Raw genomic sequence first — 25,299 nt, forward strand, 5'->3', positions numbered from 1 at the left:
ACAAATGGGATTACATACTGAGAGTTAGTCTGGCATGAAAATCAGCCCCTCTGCGGAGCGTTTCATTTAACACTACCCAAGAATTAAGCCCTGAAAGTCGATCACATAGATAAGGATGTGGGCCTGATTACTGATTAGGCTTTTATTCTCATTTCCCGTCTTCCCACCCCCCCGACCCCCAGCGGTTTTCGGTCCTAGGGTAAAAAAGAGATGAAAAGCGGGTGCTGCGCCCCTCTTGACTCTAAGCCCGCGTCGACGTTTAATGCTTAAACGTTCTGACACCCGGAGTGGGTAAAATTCTCCTTAAAGGTTGTGTGTTGGACAAACACATTTCTGGGGCAGAGGGCGACTAAACTAAACGGAGGATTCCTGAAGAGCCGGAAGGTGGCCAAAACCTGCAAGGTACTTCAGCGGCGGGAGACCTCCCGCCCACGGGGAAGGGCGGAAACCTGCTAAAGCCAGGAGGGAGATTTAAAGGGCGAGCTGACTAAGAGAAAGGAAATGCAGGGGGCCGCGGGAGCACCGCCTACCTCGGCGATCAGCACCCACCCCATACCCCTCCCAGCGCTCCGGGAGGCCGAGAGCCGCCGCGGGAGGAGGGCCGGGGGCCGCCGGCAGCGCTGAGGCGGCGGCTGAGCGAGCCGCGGTGGATCGGCGGGAACACGGCCGCCGAGCATGCCGGGAGCCGCGCCCGCTGCACGCTGGGTCGCGTAGTTCCCGCCGGCCTTACTCCGGGTTGTAGCGAAAAGCGGCCGGCCGCCTGCTGCTCTTTTAAAGCCCCGCGAGTTGCCGCGCTAGATCCACCTGACGGGGAAAATGTCGGTAACACCGGGCCGAGGGAGCTGGACCAAGGTTCTCTTCCCCCGTGGGAAAGACGGAAGGAAGGAGCCAGCCACCTTGCCTCTCAAGTCCCATTCAGACATTGAGCAAAGAGGCGGGCTTGACAGTGCTTCTCCTTTAAGAGGGGGCGGGGCTCAGCCTGCCGTTTGGCCGTCCTCCGCACCCTCCCCCCGGGCCGAGAGTTGACAGACCAATCGCCCGGGTGGCGGAGGGAAGGCGGGAGAATGCGAACCCTTCGGTAGGGCGGTAGGGGCGGGCCCCCGGCCTTATTAGGAGTAAGTCCTGCGCAGGCGCAGAGGCGGCCGCAGGCGGAGGGGCGGGGGCAGTCCAGTGAGAGACTCTCCGACAGGCACGGAGGGTGATTGGGAGGAAAGGCGGCAGCGAGGGGCTTGTCATGGGGATCCGTGCTACGTGACGGCATTGGTAGCATCTGGGGACTCTGAGGGGGACAGTAAGTGTCAACGCCCGGGACCCCGGCGCCGGGTTCGCCGGGGGATCCCCGCTGCTCTAGTCTTGGGAGGGAGGGGAAAAAGGAGGGAGCCCTGATCTCGCCCCGCCCCTGGGCTTGTTACCGCGGGGGCGGGGAGTGAGGGCTTCTTTTGGGGGGAGTGGAGATCGGGGGACTCGGCTGTGCCCTCTTGAGCGGCTGCCGGTGTCCCCGCGGCGCCGGGCTGCCGAGCGGAGGAGCCGCGGCGGCCGTGGCTGTTGCATGTGTGGCTGCTGGATGCGGAGGCGGCGGCGGCGGCGGCGGCGAGGAGCAGCAGCGGCGGCAGGATGTTAGGGCAGCAGCAGCAACAACTATACTCGTCGGCCGCGCTCCTGACCGGGGAGCGGAGCCGGCTCCTCACCTGCTACGTGCAGGACTACCTCGAGTGTGTGGAGTCGCTGCCCCACGACATGCAGAGGAACGTGTCTGTGCTTCGAGAGCTGGACAACAAATATCAAGGTAGGGGGCCGCGAGGCTGCCCGTGCGGGTCCTCCCCTCAGTCGGATTCGCTGGCCTCCGCGCACTGTCGCTCGGAGCCTGCCCTGGGAAGTGCCACTTTACATTTCTCCGGTGACAGGCTCCCCGAGTGCACGAAGGGGTCTGGTGTGTGGGACGGAGGAGAGGGACCGGAGACCGGGTTCGCGGCCCTCCCTTCCCCCGCTGCGGTCGGCGAGGACTTCTGTGGGGTATCACGGGTGGGGGTGGGGGCCGCTCGTCAGCCCCCGCTGCAGACCCAGCGGCTGCAGCTGGTGTGGAGAGGAATCAGCCATTTTAAGCAGCGTTTGTTCCGGCGCTTGCCTGCCCCGTGCCGCAGACCCTTCTGCCCCAGCGAGGCAGCGTGCAGCGGGCGGGAGGCTGTAGGGAGTGAGCGGCCGGCCGCAGCCGAGCTCCCGCTGGTCTCCGGGGCCCGGCTTTCCCCCCACTCTCCTCTCCGGCCCGCACCCCGAGAGGAGATGCATTGGAACGTGCGGGGGGGGGGGGGGGGGCAGGAGAGGGCCGCGAAGGCGGACTCGGGGAGGTCCTTCCCTCGGCTCTCCGGCTCCCGGCTCGGGAACAGAGTATGTTCCCTTCTCCCGCCCCGGGGAAAGTTCCGGGCCACAGCCTTTCCCCAGCGCCATCAGCCAAATGGTTAAAAGGGGAGGGGTCCCCGCGGGGAAAGGAAGAGGGGTGTGTGTGTGGCGGGGAGGGCCTCCTGTCCCCGGGGGCGGGGCCTGGGGAGTGACGTAGAACGTGGGAGGGGCGCGGACGGGCGCGCTCCCGCCCGCCTCGGAAATTGCTGGTTGCCGGAGGGTTTGGGCGGAGTTGGCTGCGGGGAAGGCGTCGGATCCTTGCGGAACGTTAGTTCGTGCCTAGCAGAGTCAGTGTTGAGGTTTGGGGCATGTTTTTCGACCCCTTCTCCACCATTCAATCAGGACGAAGAAACGCTCAGCTACTAGGACCACCGCTGACCCTAACACCTCGTAGGTTCCGGGCCTTGCGTCACTTCCGGGCTCCAGGTGGAAGTGGGTGGTTGACTGGGCAACCGCCTGGCGTCCTTTAACCCCTGGGTCCCTCCTTCGCCAAGTTTGAGTGATGAGGTAAAAACCACACTTTGTGGTCGGCCCCAAGAAAACTAAAACAGGGACTCAGGCTTTCCTCAGAGAGTTTCATTTATCATCCACTATTGGTGGGTCTTTCTGGTGCCACTGGGAGGAGAGAAATTTAAGTGTAACGGTTTTGCGTTTAATAAGCCGGATCTAGGCATAGACCTTGGACAGAATGTGGAAACAGCCGTACGGACTTTAAAAAGATAACTTTTTGGATCCCATTCTCTGTTTTTCTAGACCCGTCACTCATCTTATGATTTGGTTTCAAAGGAACCCACTTCTGGGGTGGTATCTTCTGGCCTGTAGTATGTTAGAGTATTTAAGTGTCTGTGTTTTCGAATCTGTAATTTATTTCTGCCTTCCGAACCCATATGGTAGGGTTGTTGATAGGACTGATCTCTGTTAGAGGGAAAGAGAATTAAATAGTGATTACTTACTGTGTGTCATTGCTGTGTGCCAGGTCCAGAACATTATCTCACAATAATTCTATGAAGTAAAAACATATTTTACAGACAAGTTAAAATTTGCAAGAGTTTAACTGACTTGTTTGATGAGGTGGGGAAGTAGCCTGGCTACTTCATGTGCACATCTTTTTTTTTTTTTTTTTTAACTATTAACTTTTTATAAAAACTTATTTAGTAAAATCTCTCCAAAGGTATTTTCTACACACCTGGAACGCATACATGAATTGTAGCCTAAAAATGATACATATGTGCTGTATATTGAACATTTTTAGTTTTCCAGAGAGTAGCTCTGAAGTTTGTAAAGCTTGCATGGTTTTACATTTCGTGAAAGACATGTATTTGCCTTTACAGTAGTTAAGCTATTTTCATTTGAATTTGGGAGAGAAAATCGGTTACAGGGAAATCTGCCATTTTTACCATCTAGAATTGTCCCAGGTAACTCTAGTAACAGGAGAAACAATATTAAGCTTTAAAAGATTGAGAGGTTATAAACAATTTCAGCTCCATTAAGCTTGGTTAGTTTCAAGATTAATATAAAAGAAGGATCTAGTTTTCAGTCTGTGCCCATGCTTACTCACTAAGCTCCACATGGACAATTTAGCTTTATATACTCGTGTGTTCTTGGTTCAGATTTCATATGGTTTTTTATTTCTTTGCTAGTTCTTAAGTATTTTCTGTTTTCGGATTTAATACTTACTGCAGTATTTAGTGATACAAGTTATACGGGAAATCAAAACAGTTTCTCTCCTGCCTATTTGAGACACTTTCAGAAATTACCGAAGAATTGCTAAAAGTAACCTTAAAAACTTTTAAAACTAAAGAAATGAAGACAGTAGTTTCACAAGGGAAAGAAATATTTACTATGGGATATGGTTACTGGAGAACCTCAGTTTTTGTTCTAATGTTCTTGTTCATAATCTCTTGGGTAAATAACCATTGAACTAAAAATTAATATTTATTTTCAAGTGCCTTCCATGTAGCTTAGTAGAAAGTGCTTCAACAGCGGAACCAGACATACCTATCTGGCAGAGTTCAGAGTCTGGGGTTGTTACCTCTTGAACTTCATTATCTTCATGTATAGAAGTGATAGCTTCCTTGTGGGGTTGCTTGGGGATTAAATGAGAAAATCTTTATCGAATAAAAGTGCTTAGTAAGTGCTAGTTTCCTTTTTTCTTTCACTTTGTAATTAAGGAATCTTAGAAATATGAATTCTTCTCATATATAGTATCAGTGTGCCTATATGATATACTAGCATCTAACTCCTGATAGTTAGGTACAGAATATTTAAAATGAGGTTTACCTTTATATTTTAATTCTCAAATTTTGTGGCTGAGGGGAAAATACAAAATAATTTTTCCTGGGGAAAAATTATATTCTTAAGAAAACCACTTACATGCCCAGCTGGCCAATGGACTAGATATGAACTTTGTTTTAAAATATGCTGTGCAGGGTGCCTGGGTGGCTCAGTGGGTTAAGCCTCTGCCTTCAGCTCAGGTCATGATCTTAGGGTTCTGGGATCGAAACCCATATTGGGCTCTCTGCTCAGCAGGGAGCTTGCTTCCCCCAACCCTCTCTCTCTGCCTGCCTCTCTGCCTGCTTGTGATCACTGTCAAATAAATAAATAAATAAATAAAATCTTTAAAAAAAATAAATAAATATGCTGTGCAGGTATGCGTATGCTCAAATGTGTTGGCACTTTGTCCCGTATCCCAGGTTAAGCAGTTGTCCGTCACACGTGAGTACTTATAACTTCTAGGGAGGAATTAATTCCTAAGAGTTGTGTTGAAGACCTGCTTTGTGTTAACCGTTCTTGGAGACAGCCCTAGTGTATGCATTTTACTTGTCTAACATTTCTTCTGTTATCGTTAGAGTAATAATATTGGAAGGTAGAACGATGGTGTACCACGTGCTGGTAGTACTATTAGAACATAAAACAGTGATATGCCATGCGGTGTGATAAATTGGAGTTAATTTTTGCCTCTCCACCTTTAGTAAGACAATTCTGTTAGATAGCTTTATATCTCATAATGACAAGAAATAGAACAGACTTGAATAAAAAACTGATCTTACATTAATTTTTGGTGACATCTGGAACTATATTTTCAGATTATTGTATACTCTCTAGTGACTCAGACATTTTTAATTGATTTAAATGGGTCCCACATGCTATACAATACCCAAATCAGCAGTTCAGAAAGCTTAAAACCAACTGCTGAGTTCTCTGCAAAAGCAGAGTGACCCAATGCTGACCTTACCGTAATTTTGTTAGTAGCTTCGTCAGTTGATGCCAGAATCTGAACCTAAACCTACCCTGGAAATAGTTTGGTTTTCAGAATCTCCCATATGATAAAATAAACGAGCTAGTAAGACTAATATGGTGGGAAGAGTTACTTGTGTCTGCTTTGTTCAAGAGTCCAGGGGTATGATATGAAAGTCAACTTGCAATGTCTCTCTGGAGTCATGTAGCAAGTCATCGATTGAACTCTAAGTCCTGTAAACACAGTTGGATAGGCATCTGTAGCCTGCTTTTAGAACCTCTCGAAGTTTTACAGTTGAAGTCTGGCATGTCAGTTTTATCACAGTGCTGTTTTGAAGTTCAAATGAGTATAAGTGACTTTGCGAGGTAGACTATAAAGTGCAGTGTTCTTGCCCATGTAAAATATTTTGAGTACTAATTAGTACACACATCTCTTCTTATCCTTTTTAAAAAAAAATTTTTAAACATTTTGTCTGTGTACTTGACAGAGAGAGAGAGCACAAGCAGGGGGAGCTGCAGGCAGAGAGAAATGGAGAAGTAGGCTCCTCCCCCACCCATCCCAGCAAGGATCCCAATGTGTGGGGCTCAATCCCAGGACCCTGGGATCATGACCAGAGCCCAAGGCAGATGCTCCACCAACTAAGCCACGCAGACACCACCCCCCCGCAATTTTTTTTTTTTTTTTTTTTTTAAGTAAGCTCAGTGCCCAGTGTGGGCTTGAATTCATGATCCTGTGATCAAGAGTCATATGTTCTACCACCTGAGCCAGCCACACCTCTTACCCTTTTTAATACAGACTCATGAGTATTAGAAAGCTTTGTAAAAAAATAAAAAATTTAAAAAAAGAAAGCTTTGTATTCTTAGTAGTTTATTTCTAAATATACTTTCATATTGGATGCCATATGATCTTTCTATGGGAAATAATGTTTTTCAATGTATATATACCAAGAGGAGTGTGATTTCATGATTTGAGTTCATTCAACTTTACCAGTTCTGTGAAAGATAGCTAGCTTAAAAAATATTATATGTGCTAATGCACAAATGTTCTGATTTTTCTCTTACGTTTTTAGAAACATTAAAGGAAATTGATGATGTCTATGAAAAATATAAGAAAGAAGAGGATTCAAACCAGAAGAAACGCCTACAGCAGCATCTGCAGAGAGCATTAATCAATAGTCAAGAATTGGGAGATGAGAAAATTCAGATTGTCACACAGATGCTCGAACTGGTGGAAAATCGGGCCAGGCAAATGGAGTTGCATTCACAGTGTTTTCAAGATCCTGCTGAAGGTGAACGGGCCTCGGATAAGGCGAAGATGGATTCCAGCCAACCGGAAAGATCTTCAAGAAGACCCCGCAGACAGCGAACCAGTGAAAGCCGTGATTTATGTCACATGACGAATGGGATTGAAGACTGTGACGATCAGCCACCTAAAGAAAAGAAATCCAAGTCAGCCAAGAAAAAGAAACGCTCCAAGGCCAAGCAGGAAAGGGAAGCATCGCCTGTTGAGTTTGCAATAGATCCCAATGAACCTACATACTGTTTATGTAACCAAGTGTCTTACGGGGAAATGATCGGATGTGACAATGAACAGTGTCCAATTGAATGGTTTCACTTTTCGTGTGTTTCGCTTACCTATAAACCAAAGGGGAAGTGGTATTGCCCAAAGTGCAGGGGAGATAATGAGAAAACAATGGACAGAAGTACTGACAAGGCAAAAAAGGATAGACGATCGAGGTAGTAAATGCCATCCACGTTTTAAAAGGTTATTTGTCTTTTATATAATTCTTTCAGAATTTACTTTCGGAAAATGTTTTAGGGTAAATGCATAAGACTATGCAATAATTTTTAATCATTAGTATTAATGGTGTATTAAAAGTTGTTGTACTTTGTCTGTGACCTTAATTTTCTGCACTGAATTACCAAATATTTTAAACCAGGTAGGCTTTAGATCACCTGATGGAAGGAGCAGGGAGTAGGGAGAGCGTGGTGTGGACATTATAAAAGCTTCACAAACCAGGCCTGTTTTCACTTTCGTTTAAAACTACAGTGCTGTTTTTTGGGTAAACACCAAAGTTTTGCGAGCATTTTAGTTCTCCAGGCTTTAAACAATGTAGGTACAGTTGGAGTTCTCTGGAAGCCTTCAGATTATCTTGGGTAATTTAAAATACGAACACTACATGTAGAGCTTCGTTCTCCCTAGCCCCATTTATACACACACATGTTCATCTCTAGTCTTCCAGGAGTCCAAGGAGCTAGAGATAAGAGTAATTTGGGATTCCATGTGGAATACTGTGCTCTTACTAGAGTATTTGCTGCTGTATTTTCCTTAGTAGCATTTTGATACACTGTCAGTAGCCCATTTGTAAATGCCTTGCTGCTGCCTCCTAGGGACATTTCATTTAGTGCTTAATAAGGGAGTTTTGTTTTGTTCTCATTGGGACAGGTAAGCATAGTTAGGATCTCAAGAATGGTGCCATTGGCTTCTAGTGGAAAATTCGGGGTTATGTAGTATCATGGTTCAAGGCTGAGCAATTAAAAAAAGGCATCTTATTTAACAACATTTTCCAATGACCCGCTGCTGTGATGCCCGGCCACAGGCCTATCAGTGGGCAAAAGGGCATACACGAGTCTTTAAATACTGCCTTTATGTCAAACGAGTTCAGATGGTTTTCTAGTGGCTATAGTTGATTTCTGTCCCAATCAGTGATTATATATTATTTTAAGTAATAGTGTATTCACTTTAACTTTCTGGTATTGGTGCTGTTTGATGTTTTCATGTTTAATGAACTAATTTCATGATAACAATGCAATGAATAATGTATTTGTAAATTGAATTTTCCAAGATTCTGCTATTTTAAGGATAAGCATATTGATGGATATATGAACATCTATTCGGAGAATTTTTTTGGTTTGGGGAGGGGGCATCAGATTAACTAGTCCTTTAAATCCATGTGTAACATACTTTTTATTCCTCATTTCTCCCTAATCTGATGATCTTGATTCCTTTTGATTAACATGTGAAAAATTCTGTCTGCTTGTTTGGAAAAAAAAATTTTTTTTTTTTTTTCTCTTCTAGCTCTCTGTGTGACTTTTAGGCACGTTATTTCACCTCTGGGGTTCAGATTATTCATCTGTAACATGAGGTTGGCCTAAGTATCTCCAAGGTTCCTTCGAGATCTATAGTATTTGCACTACAGTGGGATTTTAATAATCAAATGACTTGTTTTTCTCTCTTGTTAATTTTGTTCTTCATTCTGAGGGAGGAAGACAGTTTAAAGGTGACCTTTGAGACAGGCACACATACAATATTTGATTAATTCTGTCCTAAGGATGTTTTGCTTGATGACTGGAACCCGTCGTTGGTTATGTTGCTTCTTGAGCGAGAAATATCAGACAGCATGATGAAGAATTTATTTTATTGTAACATAGTTGAGTTGTGAAAAAAATTGTTTTCTCTCTTGAGAATACATCTTTTTGTCTTAGTGATTACATCCTCGTTACCAGGATAGAGCTATTTACCTGACACCATTAAAAATATTTGTATGTTCACAGTCTCCGAAAGCTTTCACATGTGACTATGTAGAAGTCAACACTTTTTCATACATTAAATTTCTCTCAGCATGTGAGGAAAAAAACAAAACAAACAAAAAACTTCGTAAAAGAAGTACCCAAATTTGGATTAGGCTTGATAGGAAAACAGATACAGAAAAACTTGGAAAATGTGCTCTCTTTAAGACCTAATGTTTGAGACAGTTTTATTTTTATGAATTTTTTTGTTTGTTTTCTATACCACATGGGAAATAGAAGTCTTAAATTTGCATAAGATTTTGACTAGGATTTCTTTCTTTTTTTTAAGATTTTATTTACTTATTTGACAGAGAGAAAGAGATCACAAGGAGTAGAGAGGCAGACAGAGAGAGAGGAGGAAGCAGGCTACCTGCTGAGCAGAGAGCCCGATTCGGGGCTCGATCCCAGGACCCCGAGATCATGACCTGAGCTGAAGGCAGAGGCTTAACCCACTGAGCCACCCAGGCGCCCCTAGGATTTCTTTGTTAAGTGTTCTGGATTTCATATACCGTCTCATACCGTGATTACCAACTCATGCTATAAACCAGTGGCTCCTAAACTTGTCTCCTATTAGAATTACCTCAAAAGCTTCAAGAAATGCAGATACTTATGTCCCACACCCAGCAATTGTGATCTAATTCATTTGGAATGTGGCTGAAACATTAGAATTTTTTTTTAAATCCCCAGGTGATTCTGATCTACAGAAACGTTTTTTAGAACTGCCATATTAGGAAAATTGGAGCCTCTTGAAAACTGTAGGTGGTTTCTCTACATCCAGATTTTTTTTTTAAGATTTTTTTTTTTTTTTAATTCATTTGACAGACAGAGATCACAAGCAGGCAGAGAGGCAGGCGGAGAGAGAGAGGGAAGCAGGCTCCCCGCTGAGCAGAGAGCCCGACGCGGGGCTCGATCCCAGGACCCTGAGATCATGACCTGAGCCGAAGGCAGAGGCTTTAACCCACTGAGCCACCCAGGTGCCCCTCTACATCCAGATTTATACGACTCTCTAGCCCTAGAACAACATGCACAAGAAGTTGTCCCTTGTCCCCAGTGGTCTGCCAACACTTGAAGACTCAACACTTGAGTGCTCCTTGTGTGCTGGGCACCATTCTAACCAGTGGTGGTTTCAAAAGAAAAAGTCCTTGCTCACGCACCAGACACTTTATGGGGAGTCAGAGTAGGTAACATTAGGTAACTATTAGAGGGGAGTAAAGCAGAGTAACAAAATGGATGGGAAGGTAGGTGAGTCTTAATTATGGTGATTAAAGAAAGTCTTGAAGGAGGTGATCTTTGAGCTGTACCAGAGGGAAATAAGGAAGTGAGGAAAGCAAAGATTTAAGGGAAAGGAGGAGTAAAACAAGCTTGTCGGTTTGACGAGAGAACTTGACGCTGTGGAAGGCACTAGAAAATAATGACTCTTGAAATCCATGGTAGTAAATTTGGGAAGGGTTTATATTGAAGAGTTTATATTTGAGTTTATATTGAAGACTTCTTTGAAGATCACAATATCATGCTTCATGCAAAATGTGTCATAGAGCGTCTTGGTGAAAATAAGGAGTATCAGGAGACTCTCTTAGAAGTCTTTGCCCCAGAGATATTGGTAGCTTAGACCAGGGCAGAAGCAGCAGAAATGGTGGCCAGTGGTAGGACTCTGCTAATGTCTTCAATATCTTGCCAGCGGGAGGATTTTGGCCCAGCGATTCGAAAGCAAAGAGATGATAAGGGTGACCTTAGGTTTTTAGGCTGGAGGGAACAATTCAAGATTTCTGATTGCCTTTGGGTTTGAGATACCTGATTTCTCATGGGATGCAGCATGGAATTGAGGAAGGGGCCAGAAGCCAAACATTTGGGAATTAGCCAATGAATAAGAGTTTAAAGCCACGTGACTGAAATCACTTGTAAACAGATAAGTGCCTCTCAAATTTTAATGTGCCTAAGAGTCACCTGTTTTTGCTAAGATGCAGATTCAGATTCGGTAGGTCTGGTATGGGACCCGAGATGCTACATTCCTAACAAGCTCTTCAGCCAGGCTGATGCTGCTGGCTCAGGGACCCATAGTCTCAATCGCAACCCTGTCGTTCCAGAAGAGGGTGGGGTGGCCCCTGGGACCCTCCAGCATTTGGAAGGGGGAGCCAGCAAAGGAAACTTCCAGATCTCTCAGATAAAGCAGAATAACGTGGCACACCACAACAGAAGTGACGCTTTTCAAGAGGGGAATGGCCATTCAAGTGCTGATCAAATAAGATGAGGGCTGAGTTAGCCACTAGGTTGGGGGGTTTTTGGAGTTAACAGGCTCAGAGTTTGGGGATGAAGAACGGCTTGTTGGAGTGGGCTGTGAAGCAGAATCAGCAGTTGCAGACAACTCAGGTTTTGATGTAAAGTGGAGTGTGGACAGAGCTGAGTGTGGGTGAGCTAAGGGAGGATTTTAACTCAAGGAGACCATGCAGCATGGTCATACACAGATTGGAATATTCCATTAGAGGGGGACAGATACATGCTGTCAAGAGAAGTGGCTTACTGCACACGTGAAACCTGACTGGGCAGGTGGGAAGGAGTGAGAACTTGGACTCGTGAAGGCTTCATCTCAGATAGGCACAGGGACAGTCCCGGTTCCTGTGTCAAGAAGGAAGATGCTGTTTTAACTCATTTATGGAAATATTTATTGTACACCGATTACTTAGAAGGCACTGTTTTAGGTCCTCGGGAATAAAACAGGGATCAAGACAAGACCCGAATCTTTGTAACCTGGGAGCTTGGGTTCTGGAAGTGAACATGTGTGAATGCAGGTAGCTCCCTAGATCTGGTATTGGGCAAAATGAGATTTTCTTTTAACAGCTGCCACTTTCCCCATGAAGGCCTGAGATGGGGAAGAGGGGAAGGGGTGTTGGAAATATCCCTGAGGACAGTGGGAGAGCGGACCAGGAAGTCCGGTCAGAACTGTGGGTCGGCTGAAGTCTTTGGTCACAACTTATTGCCCGGATGCAAGCAAAGAGACCAAATAACAGAATTTCAAAATATCCCTACAGGGAGCTGGAAAAAACAGCTCCCCTGTCCTTTTTATATGCCCAGTGGGTGGCTTCCTTGGAGGGATCTGTCCTCATTCTCTTCCACCCAAAATGGAGAAGAGCCTGTCTTCAAGGAGCAGTGGGGGGAGAAGTAAGCCAGACCATCCTTCAGCCCTTTCCGAATCAAGTGCTCATAGTCTGATGTCATCGAAAATCTATTTGGAGTAAAGTGTAAGTTATCTTGAAATTACCCTTACTGTGTTGCCTAAACTATACATCCATTACAGAGACCAGAGCTCCTTTATCATATCCTATATGTGAAGGCAGTACAGTACCCTGTCTGAGGATTCCAGAGACACGGATTTCTCTGGGGTCTCGGCTGGCTGGCGTGTCCTCCTCCTTGGCCTGCAGTTTGTTCAGCTGTAAAACGAGTGATTTAAGATCCAGTTATGCCAAAAACATGGTTATTATTATTCACATCCCTTAGCATTCTTAGGAAAGAGTTCTCTGGGTCACAAACCTACTAATTGTTGAGTTTATGAGATAACAGTGTTTAGTTCACTTACGTGGTAACGGGACTTCCAAATAGGGTTTTTTAAACTTCAGACCCTAGAGTGATCTTGATGGATTTTCGCCATGTCCACACCCCATTCTAATTTTATATTTGAAAGTGTTACTTACTCAAAACTCTTTAAAACAACTCACTTTTTGAGGTCAATTTATTTTGAAAAGAAAGCATATCCCTTTGGTGAGTGGAAAATTGATAATCGATTTGACGGGATTTACTTTAAAATGTAATGAAAACAGAGCAGTGTTTATTAAATTCTAGCTGTGCAGGATTGCTGTGAAAACAGCCTCAAAACTGTTCTCCCCTTTTAAGAAGTGTGATTAATAAATACTATTAGGTAAGGGTAAAAAGACATAAGCACCAAGTCAAGTCTTTCTGTGTGATGGAATCAAAAGGATTTAAAGAGAATTTTGAGCACTTCCTTACCACCCTTCTCTGGGAAACACTTTAAGCAACAGAAGGTTAACTACTGCTGTTTCTCGACTATCAGTATAAAACAGAAATACAAACAGGTCTTGAAGGCATCTGTGTACCTACGTGTATGCAGAGACTCCGCCTAGTTATAAAGGTTTATGTAAACAGCACCCCCCCCCCCCGCCGCCGCCAACACCAAGATATTGACCAGCATTACCCACATCAGTATTTTTTTTTTTTAAGATTTTATTTATTGGGGCGCCTGGGTGGCTTAGTGGGTTAAAGCCTCTGCCTTCAGCTCAGGTCATGATATCAGGGTCCTGGGATCGAGCCCCGCATCGAATCGGGCTCTCTGCTCAGTAGGGAGCCTGCTTCTTCCTCTCTCTCTGCCTGCCTCTCTGCCTACTTGTGATCGCTCTCTGTCAAATAAATTTTTAAAAAAAAATTTATTTATTTGACACACAGTACAAGTGGGGAGGGAGCGGGGAGCAGCAGGCAGAGAGAGAGAGGAAAGCATGCTCCCGCTTAGCAAGCAGCCCAACGTGGGGCTCTATCCCAGGACCCTGGGTTGATCTGAGCTGAAGGCAGACGCTTAACCGCTCAACCATCTGAGCCACCTGGGTGCCTTACCTGCATCAGTATTAAAGTAACTGACGTTACCCTGACTCCCCTAAGTTTCTGGTCGCCTCATTTATTCTTAATCTCAGGATAAAAAAAACCCGCAGCTCCTCCGATGCTACTCGGTGAGCCGAGAGAGCTGTCCCAGGTGGCCTTGTCTGTAGTTGCTTTTGAGCCTGGCATTCCAGCCTGGGAAAAAAAAAAATCCTTAAAATTTTCTAGGTAACTTCCTCAGTTGCTCACTGGCTAGTGGATTCTTGATTTGGCGATCTTCACTTTAAAAAAAAAAAATTCCAATTTCCTTATGAATTAGATAACACCGACATGTCCTGACCCCGAAGGCCTGAGATTTGGGGAGCTGCAGTGTGTTTTGGGCCTTGTGTGCCCACACGCACTAAAGCAGTCTTTCTCATTTTAATTGCATTAGATACAAATTTGTCCTGCCTTCTTGGATACGTCCTTCAATCCTTTTCGACATAAACGAAGATTTGAGATCATCTTTTGACTTGGCACCCGGTTTATGTACGGGGACGCCCTCCCATTTTGCCCCAGCGTGGAGGGCTGCTACCTCTCTACCGGCCTCAGACTAGTTCTTTTTAAAATAAATGTGGCTGCTTTTAATGAGTTCCGTTTTTTGTTGCTTCTAAAACTGCCTGCCTAGCCCTGGAAAAGCATTTGGTCAAATTTGCGTCTAGCTTAAAAATAAATACATTCTAAGAGAGGATCCAGTGCTCTAACAGCAATGTATGATTTTGGTTTTTTATTTTTTTAAGATTTTATTCATTTATTTGACAGAGATCACAAGTAGACAGAGAGAAAGGCAGAGAGAGAGGAAGGGAAGCAGGCTCCCTGCTGAGCAGAGAGAGAGCCCGATGCAGGACTCGATTCCAGAACCCTGGGATCATGACCTGAGCTGAAGGCAGAGGCTTAACCCACTGAGCCACCCAGGTGCCCCGATTTTGGTTTTTTAAATATGTGGGTTTCCTCTCCTGATTCTGACTGTTCAGATGGCAGTGTTTTGTTACATTCTTGCTTTGAACAGCAAAAATGAATTACTTTGACCCCCTTTGTTTATATAGTACATTAATCTTAGAAACTTCCCACATAGAAGCAAAGGTGTTTGGCCAACCAGCTTGTTTGCTCTCCAAAGATTCAGGGTTTAGATTCGTGATACGGGATTGTGCCCTCAGTGGTTTGGATACAGGGTTTGGATACAGACAGAAGAACCTGCTGTTAGGCTTATCGGGAATGTAGAATTAGTTAGTACTTGGCACTACCAAGCCTTGAAGACAGATTTTTACTGCACTTCTGGCCTTTCCTGAGACATGGTAAATCCCTCAACTGTTGGAAATTTCTCTCTCTGATCTTTACAGTGCATTTTGCTTTTTGGTTATAAATTTGCATTTCTCACCAACTTGAAAAAAAATCAGTTCTCACAGATTAAGAAAAGAGATTATATACACTGTAGCAAAATAGTGACTGAAAAGTTACTCAGCTTTGACTACAAAATGTTTATAGTAGCTTTGGCTTTGCATTTATGATGCTTGAGTATCACACTGAAAGTTTTCTACATCTCCATCAGTTTAGTGTTATTTTGGAGAAATTCTGGCTGAATGTGAAATGCAGTTTAGTAAAACAGACAGTCTAGAACTTTCCTGATTACACAGTGGAAAAGAAACTTTCCATGCTAGTTAAGAGAGGAAAATATAGAAGGATGTAAGTTATTTTTTCTTCAAGTCTTTGTTAAAATGCATCTGAAATTAATTAGGTTTCTCTTTCCAATGTAGATCAAATGCTTAATTATCTGGGACTGAGAGATTTTAAAACTTTTATATATTACTTTCATGTCATTTGAAAATCTGAAAACAAGACTGAGCCTTTGAAGCTAACAAGAGTGAGTTTAGGATCTTGGTAAAGCATTTTTGTAAGGAAGCACTTTATGGGTCAGAGGTGGTAGTACCTGCTTACATAACCAGTGGTTAACTCCGTTAGGTGCAAAATAGTAGCTCCGGGTACAACTTTATGTGAGAGGTTAAGGTAGAGAAATTGCTGGGGTAGTTTGCTTGTTTTTGTTTTTTTACCACATACGCGAATCTTTGTTTTACTCCTCACGCTCCACTGAAAACCATCCTCCTGAGGGAGCAAGAACGCAAATATTATGTATGAAAGAGAATGTTGCTACACAATCATTGGTAAATAATTCCCAGACAGAAGCTATATGTCATTTGTTTCCTTGCCGTCCTTTTCCATTTTTCCACTGCCTTGCCTCCTCCTGACCTTTGACATTAATATGACAACTCCAGGATAATGTAGGTAGGCGGAAAGAGTAATTCGCAAAAGCATACCCTAGAACTAGAACATTCCTGTGGTGACCAGCCACCATGTCTGCCTCGCGGTGACATTATATTCCAATCCAGAGTTTCCTAAAGTGTTCAGTGGGTCCTGGAATGATCTTCTGCCCCCCCAAAGCTGGGGTATGTGGCCTGTGATACCCTTACTCTTAGAGATTCATGATGGAGGTCCTGAGAAATCTTGCCACATTTCGTCCACAATGGCTCTTTGTACTCTGAGGAAGTAGGCAGGCTTTCCAACTTTTTGAGACGACTTCCCTATTTTGGGTGAGGATGCTGTATAGGGAGTTACACCCCAGCCCCTCTTTCCTATAAGCCTCTGTATTCTTGATACCGCTTGTACCACTGTTCAAAGGCCTCACGGACAAGGCCTCGTACCTTCTTTCTGTCTGTTAGGCAGCACCCCTCAGTCAGGTGGAGGAAGGGTTTTAAGGCTTCCTAAATGAATCTGATACAACAAATAACAATATTGTTCAAGTCAGAATTGTCCGTCAAGTGTAATTGGGTTATGTAGCCCTATTAGCTCAACCTTGAAAGTATTGTGCTCAGTTTCTTGATTGGTAAAATTGGCCTAGATTTCTGAGGTACAAAGGAGCTATATAGCCTTCATGTTTGATCAGAGAAATTCCAGAAGAGACCCCAGTTAATAATCTTGTACCTGTTTCTGGGAAGAACAAGAACTATAAAGAGCAAGTTATAATAAAGATATGAACCCAAACCATATTTTATTATTACCACATGAGTCAGTGATGGGAGAACCGACCTCTGGGGAAAATTTGGTGCTCCCAGTGGGCTCTGACATTTATTAGAATTTACTGTCGTGATACCCCTTTGGCTTTAGAAACTATAAAGATCAAGTAAACTGTTGTCCTTGGAGATTTTTATTGTTATTTCAAAGTAATATAATTTGTTTCTGTAAAATGCATTTACCGAAAAGGCAGAATTTCTTAACCAATGTCATGGTCAAAAATTTCTGTGAAAGGGTACGGAAATACTTTCTGTAGATAGAACCAAAATCTGAATTGTGTACGAGGCACAGAGCCTCTGGAGAAAAGGGGGTGGTCCGTTGCCCAAGACTTACAACTCCAGGCGGTAACTGGCAGAGTTCCAAATTCACCATTTCTAGCACTATTGAGTTGAGAGAGTAGGAAATCTTTTTATTTGTTTCACCTTGTTTTTAGTTGGGGTCTTTGGAAAGCTCAATAGCCATGAAGAATAAGGTAAGTACATTATTCCTGGAACCAGAACCAATTCTGACTTGAACAATATTGTTATTTGTTGTATCAAATTCATTTAGGAAGGCTTAAAACCCTTCCTCCACCTGACTGAGGGGTGCTGCCTAACAGACAGAAAGAAGGTATCAGGCCTTGTCCCTGAGGCCTTTGAACAGTGGTGCAAGTGTTATCAAGAATACAGAGGCTTATAGGAAAGAGGGGCTGGGATGTAACTCCCTATAAAGCAATAACCGATGGGCTGGCCTCATATACTGAGAAGCAACAGGCTTCCTGTCAGTCTCTAGAAATGGGTTTGGTAAAGCTATTTTGAGAATAGTTTGTTTATTCAGAAGCGAATAAAGTATTGAGTTCAAGGGTGGGTGATGGGCAAAAGGAAAATCTCCCTGCTCCCTTTTCACAATTATGCTCATTTTACATGAAGAAAGAAAGAGAGAAAAGAAAAGAATAGAAAAAAGGGAAGAAGAAAAGAAGAAAGAAAGAAAGAGAAAAGAAAAAAGGAAAGGAAAGGAAGAAAAGAAAGGGGGGAGGGAAGAAGGAGAAAAGGGAAAGAGGGAAAGGAAAGGAAAAGAAAAAAGAGCAAAGCCCTTTCCCTACCACCATCATGCTGTGAAACATCATGTCAAGTTTTTTCCAAACTGCTAAGGTACCATAAATTCTTCTAAAACATTGAAAAAGCACTAGCTTTTTACTCCCATTGTTTCATGATAGTCTTGAATGCCGTGCTAGGTAAGAGAGCAATTCATTTAGCTGCCTCAAATTTTTTAAGTTTTTGGGGAATCTTTGGGGAATATTTGAACATGGGGAACATCCGAAATACTGGTATTAGGAAACCTTTCGCAAAGTGCATAAAACGCACTCCCAAATCTTTGTCACGCTTTACACAGTTTTCCTTATTTTTAATACATTATCAACTTTATAATGTTTTAAGCAGTTGTGCACTAGTAATCGTAATACAGTTCAGAAAGTTTTTAACTTAGAGGCACATTTTTGTTGCGAAGAAGTAGAAGAGGGTAGCCAAACAATCCTTAAGAATAAAGAATGCATCATTAGGGTACTATTTTGTGGGGGAAGTGGAATGGATGTATAATTTCAGGGAGAAAACAGTGTTAAACTCTTATCTGTTGATGCCTTTACATGTATAGTGTTTATTATATTCCATTGACTTTGAGTAATGATAATGGCTTTATTTTAAAATGGCGGTATGGGGCATCTGGCTGGCTCAGTCGGTCCAGCGGGAGACTGTTAAACTTGAGGTCCTGATTTCCAGCCCCACAATGAGCATAGAGCTTCCTAAATAAATAAATAATAAATAAAATGCTGATGTAGATAATATGCCAGAATTTATATTTTTGGCACGCATGTAAGCTTATGATGAAACATTTTAGAGGTCAGGTTCTATGTCTGAGAGGATACACAGTTTTTCCAAAAACATTTAGTAGATGTGAGAGCAAAACCAGAAATCATTGACAGATATAATCTATTCAGTCCATTGGCCTTGACCCTCTCGCTTCAAATACTTCATCCTGCTTTAGCCTGAGACTTTGTGATTACCAGAATCTTCACCTGCTACCAAAGGGCCGTTCTTGATTTTCAGCATCCTACCCTCTGACCACCACCTCCTGTCGTTCTGGCTCCTTCCTTTCTCTACTCTGACTTGAGCTCCCCTTCAGCACCAGGACCTCCAAAATCCTCCTGCCGAACCATCCCACTCCCTCACCTTCTCAGGTTGGCTTTGGCCCCTTTACCTGACTCAGACTCCAGGGCCCATCACGCTTCCAGTGCTCGCACACATTCTCCACCCCTTTGCTTCTTTACCCTCAACCCCGTCTACACCCAGCTCAGCCCATTTGGCTTCTGCAGCCTGGGGGGCCAGAAGGAGGTTAGTGCGGCCTCACAGACCTCCTCCAATCTGTAGCTCCCTTCTCACTCTGGGGACCCCTGTTCTGCTCTTGCTGCCCCGCAAACATGCAGTGGCTTCCGCCCTCTACACTCACAAGTGGATTAATTCACTTCTTATTTCACTGGCAACAACAAGGTTCATCGGAGTTCTCCAGCCGCTCTTTCTACAGAACCGAGCTCTCTTGGCCTGCCTGCCTTCCATCGCCTTCCAGGGCATGGCTCTCTGTTCTGGAAGCCCCACCCACCTGTACATGGGGACTTCGCTGCCATGGTTACACCTTCTGGTCCAAATGACCCCCCGCCTGCCCCTTCCACCGGACTTCCTACTGGCATATAATGTTGCAGCATTTCCCATCTTAAAAACAAGAAGGGAAAAATAGTGACAGTAGCGGCCCCATGTCCTCCGCCAACTCGTGTCCCATTTTCACTCACCTGTGGGGAGAAACTCCCAAAAGCTCTGCCTCGGCTCGACTCTCTTCCCTTCTGTTTTCTTTAGAGCAGCTTTGTCTCCAGCATTCCAAGGAAACTGGCTTCGCATTGTCCACTTCAGTTGTTGGTTCTCCGTCCTTATCTTTCCAAATGCCAGCACTGGACACAAATGGTCACTCTTTCTTAAAACAGTTTGTCTCTTTTCACTCAGCCTCCAGGGTACAAAGTGCACTTGCTTGCGCATCCCCGCCGACCTCACATGTTGTTCCAGCTCATTCTGTTTTGCTGAATGTGCCCCTTCTTCCTGTCCTCTGAGGCTGGAGTGTCCCAGGCAGAGGCTTCTGAAGGACACTGATGAATGTTCCCCGTGGATTCTCAGCCTGTCTGGTGGCTTTGAACTCCTTGTGTACTTGGATGGCTCCCAAATGTGTACGAGCAACCCAGCCCGCACCTCAGCTCGCCTAGCCCTCCGCCCTCCTGCCCTTTGCCTGTCTGATGGCCATCTCAAACGAAATACCTTAGCCCCTAGTCTTTATACTCCCCGCCCCTCATGACGTGGCCACCAGCCTGTTCTTTCCTTGTCTTTCTCTTTGTAGTGAAGGGCAGTTCCATCAAGTCATCCTTGGTTCCTTTGGTTCTCTTACACTCCCAGACAAATCTGTCTGCAAATCCCATCAGTGTGACCTTCAAGATACATTAAGTAAGTAAGCTTGCTGCTCTGCTGATCTTTACCTCGTATAGACCATCATCAATCACTTCTGCCAGAACCGTTGTAATGACTTCCCAACCAATCTACCTGTTTCTACCCGTGTCCATATGTGTATTTTCTTTTTTTTTTTTTAAGATTTTATTTATTTATTTGACAGGGAGATCACAAGTAGGCAGAGAGAGAGAGAGAGAGAGAGGGAGAGAGGAGGAAGCAGGCTCCCTGCTGAGCAGAGAGCCCGATGCGGGACTTGATCCCAGGACCCCGAGACCATGACCTGAGCTGAAGGCAGAGGCTTAACCCACTGAGCCACCCAGGTGCCCCATGTGTGTATTTTCAACAAAGCCGCTAAAGAGATTCAGCAAATCAGTCTCTCCTCTGCTAAACGTCCTTCAGTGGATGCCCAAATTAGAGTAAAATAACAAAATCTCTACAGTGGCCTAAAAGGCTGCATTTCATCAGGCTCTGCGTGTTGACTTCTCCTAGCACTCTCCTTCAGTTCACTCTATTCCAGCCGTATCAGATTGGCCACCTTGCTATGCCCTGAACATATCTATCACTTCAACCACAGGGCCTTTGCACTTACTCTTCCCTCTGGCCTGCAGTGTTCTGCTCTCAAATTTCCATTTCATTTTCTCCACAAATACCTCCATCACTCCACAAATACCTATTTTATGTTGTAGAATGCCCTGTGTTCCTCTACTAAAATTCTTACCCAACTCCATCCAGGTTAGAAGAAAGACCATAATCTATGACATTCTAACTAAAGAATGATTATCTATCCCAGTGGTGCCTCCAAAAGAATAAAAATATTTAAAAAATAAAATAAAAAATAAAAAAAGAATGATTATCTGACCTTAGCCTTCTCACCAGAATTTTAATATCATTAGTCCTGCTAATGTGATATTAATCCAAACAAATCTTGAGTTTCTGGAAATTTGAGAATGCATACAAACAAAATTCAAAAAGAACACCAATGAAAGGAAAAAGTGTTCCAATGATGCGTTATCTCCCCCTTTCCCTTTAATTTTTCTTCAGATCATATAGTTACTTGACTGTCTTCTCCCACTAAAATGTAAGCTCCTTGGGAACGGGGACCATGTCTTGCTCACAGCTATATATTCAGTGCCTAGAACAGTGCAAACACACTATTATGTCCTTAATAAATACGTTTTTGCATGAATGTCATAAAATTTTGCTAACCTAGGCCAGCGTCTTTGGTCTTTAACCATATCATCCCTTTTCAATAGGCCTGTTTTCTTGGAATGAAGATGATGAATGGAACCAATACTTGTCCATATTACTGACTGATCAATGGATCTGGCAGGGATCTACTTCTCAGGGCACTAAGGGAACACTGAGGTTGTGTCTTTTCTCTAATATTAAAAACTGATGCATTTAGTTCATGTTTGGGGAGAAAACATGTTTGGAAGGAAAACACAAGAACGCTTTTGGTTCCAAAGAAAGACATAAAATACCAGGTTGAGTAGAGGAAATGTGAAATTAATTTTAATAATGCCTAATTCTTTTTTAAAAAATATTTTATTTATTTATTTGACACAGAGAGATCACAAGGAGGCAGAGAGGCAGGCAGAGAGAGAGAGAGGAAGCAGGCTCCCTGCCGAGCAGAGAGCCTGATGCGGGACTTGATCCCAGGATCCTGAGATCATGACCTGAGCTGAAGGCAGAGGCTTAACCCACTGAGCCACCCAGGTGCCCAATAATGCTTAATTCTTTAAGGAATAGTACATAGCACAAGCCTGTTATAAAGGCATTACATGGACAGTCACTATCACAAAATACCAACTGTGCACTGGGCAGTTGGGTCTGCGTAAAGGAAGACAGGGCTCACTGAATTTTACTTGAACCTACTATGACTGCAAAAACAAATTTGTCAGATTCTGTAATAATCAAGCCATACACATAGGGCTTGCTGTTTATCCCCTGGGAAAGATGAAGGGTCAACTTATTACCCTTGATTTCCTGTGTCAAAATGTAGAAAACTATCCTCTGCTATCCAGACATCAAAACTGTATTGCTTATATCAGGGAGGACCTTTCCCAGATTCTGTCTTTGTCAGTATACAAATGCTCTCTTTTTCAGGGTGTTGTTCTCTGCCTAAACAAGTCGAAGACGAAACAGCAAATGTACAAGGTCATAGATAGATTAGAAAAATAATGTTCAAGATGCTACATCCCAGGAAAATACTGATTGGCCAGTCTTGTATGATTTGGGGAAAGAGCGGTATAGAAATAGCAAATATTTGGCCAGAGTGGAGGAGTTAGGGACCCACGCCAGACATAGCTAAGTTTTTCCTGGCATTCTTTATTGCTGACCTCTGGTGACCTCAAAAAGTCTTCTCAATACACACCTTTAAGGAGCTACCATCAGTTGATCGACTTTAGCTCTGAAGATCAAACCTATTTGCCTTTGCAGTTCTAATGGACCTTTAGACATTCTTTACAGCAGGCATTCTGCTTTCTGATCGCAGTTCTACACAGATCATTTTGCAAAAGATCCAAACAAGTTATTTCAGCAACTCATTCCAGACTGGGTTAAACAGGATCCATAAAGAGAATGTACCTTTCTGTTTGTTGGATTCCCAAACTGGGGTTTTTCAAATTCTTTCTTAGTTTGTAGTAGAGGACCTCGGAATTTTCGGGCTACATTGAGTTGGGAAAGCAGGGACAAGTGCTTCTAGATTAGGTCCTGTGCTAAACATATAACAGGCTCATCATCAATAAATTATAAAGGGAGGGCTGTGCATGGCTTCCCCGAAGTCATTATCTGCCCTCCTCGTTGGGGCTCCAAAGACATACTGGTGGTAAGGCATTCTAAAGAAGTTGGCAGCGTTCCTACTTGCTTTTCAAACACTCCACATTGTCCTTGACCTTTGTGGTGCTCGACAGTATCTCCATTTCTTGCCATTTTCTGATTTTGCCTTCATGGAAATCTCATTCCATTTGCTTTCACGTCTAGGACCCTTTTCTTGTCTGAATTAGTCCTTCTCTGTCTCCTTAACCGGGAATGTCACCTGATGCTGAGCCATGGCCATCTGTTTCTCTCCACCCTCCCTGCTCAGTCCTTACAGCTTCACCCGTCACCTTGCAGATCTATATCACCAGCCCTTAGCCTGATAAACCAAGCCTTCTCAGTCCCATTGAGCTAGTTGATCCTATTGGATGGCGCAGTACCAGCTCGCAGTTCCCCATCTTTGCTCTGACTGGCCCAGGTCCCTCCCAGTTTCCATGTCAGCTAAACTCTCCCTGTGTCACTTCCATCCACTTACCCTCCACTACAGATGTCTTGCTGCCAGTGCCATGGGAGGTAAAAAAGAAAAAAGAAAAACAAACCACAAACTTCTAACCTTAAAGTCCCAGAAAGCCAATGGATTCTTTGCTCAAAGAAGGGGAGAAGCTGTGAACCGTGGAGAAGGCAATCTTTCAACAAGCATTCAAACAGAGACACATGTCTCTGTGCTGGTCACCCTGCCCTAGACAAATGTATGTTATACAGCACGTTGTATTTTTACATATTAGATATTACAATTTATACATTATATATTATTTTCCTTCTTTTTAAAGTGTTGGTCCCACTTTTCTCTTTGAATATTCTTCTTACATGATCTAATGTTTCAATAAATTTGAGATTCATTTGAATTAAGACCACATGTTCAGCATGACCTAATATTCTAACCTAGATAGGTATGGAAAGAAGGGTTTTGATTGGTCCAGCGGAACTTAAGACCATCTGAGCACACTTTATACAGATCTTTTGGGATTGCTCTGGAATCGTGGCAAAAAGCCTTAGAACAGCTTGGAGGGAAAGATAGGGTGAGAAATGGTTGAAAAATAGGTGGGAACTTGCTGGAGGCTCTTGTCAATCCCACCTACCACCAAGAACGTGCATTCCCATGTCCCCTCTGCCACTGGCTAAGGGTCTGCCCTTGTGGGACAGCTGGGACTGGGGAATGTAATGAGTATAATCCATGTAGCAAGATCACTTAGCTATAGAGTCATTCTCTCCGCCAGCTTGTTAATAATAAGGCTGGCATTTCACCTGCTCCTTATTTCTCTGTTAGTTCACGCATGTGGGGGAAAACAAGGGAAGGTGCTATTTATTCACCTCCTAAACCTTCCACATTTAGTTAGCAATTAATCCTCAATAAATAGTTGTTGAGTGATTAAGGAACTTTGCCGTTGTACAAATTCTTTCCACCCTACTTCGTTTGTCTTGGTCCAGCGTAGGACCCTGTTGAATTTCAATCTGAAAAGTCACATGAGAAGCTCTGGGCCTGGGTTAGTATCTCTGGTAAGAGAGAAAAAGCCCATTGGTTTGTTTGCCAGATTTCTTGCACATATCTTGTCCCAGGGTCAGGTGAGGTAATATTAGGATAGCTCTTTCCTTGAGGAAAATACTGCTTTGTCCTCATCGGTTAGTGTATTTGACCTCATCTGGCTGGGAGTGACCCCGGGATGACTCCCATCCTTTCAGCTAGCACCTTTGAGAATGCAATTTCATTTTGGACAAGACATTCATAATCTTCTCATCTCTCCCAAGGAGAAACTAATAAACACCCAGAGACTTTGTATGGGGCAGTTATTGAAATGTTTCCTTTTTCTCTTTCAGCTCATTTTCCAGTTGTTTTTTTCTTTAGTTTTCCTATCCCTTGGAGTCCAAAAAGCTGACATGATCCAGAGGATAAAGGAGATTGACTGAAAGAGGCCCATCTACTCCCAGGGGCCTGTCCACACAGCCTGGAATTTCCAGAACCAGGCCGATAGCAAGCCACAGGTATGGATATCATAAGTTAACTTACAATAACCCACCACCCACCCAGGAATAGGAAGGATGACTCCAACACCTTTAT

At 43.9% G+C, this 25,299-nt stretch overlaps 1 protein-coding gene across 2 annotated transcripts; it reads left to right on the forward strand.

The window, feature by feature from the left end:
- Positions 1 to 1,188: 1,188 nt before the first annotated feature.
- On the forward strand, positions 1,189 to 25,089 carry LOC111144457 (inhibitor of growth family member 2). 2 transcript variants are annotated; one of them, XM_022498774.1, is made up of 3 exons: positions 1,189 to 1,786; positions 6,705 to 7,399; positions 25,059 to 25,089. In XM_022498774.1, exons 1-2 carry the CDS (start codon positions 1,615 to 1,617, stop codon positions 7,373 to 7,375), a joined length of 843 nt encoding a protein of 280 aa, XP_022354482.1. In that variant the 5' UTR covers positions 1,189 to 1,614; the 3' UTR covers positions 7,376 to 7,399; positions 25,059 to 25,089. The 2 variants fall into 2 exon arrangements, with proteins under 2 accessions (XP_022354482.1, XP_022354481.1); XM_022498773.1 differs by lacking the exon at positions 25,059 to 25,089 and having other exon boundaries at positions 6,705 to 7,526.
- Positions 25,090 to 25,299: the final 210 nt, after the last annotated feature.

The sequence above is a fragment of the Enhydra lutris genome, unplaced genomic scaffold (assembly GCF_002288905.1).
Source record: "Enhydra lutris kenyoni isolate GAN:26980312 unplaced genomic scaffold, ASM228890v2 scaffoldscaffold11, whole genome shotgun sequence".
Classification (NCBI taxonomy): domain Eukaryota; kingdom Metazoa; phylum Chordata; class Mammalia; order Carnivora; family Mustelidae; genus Enhydra; species Enhydra lutris.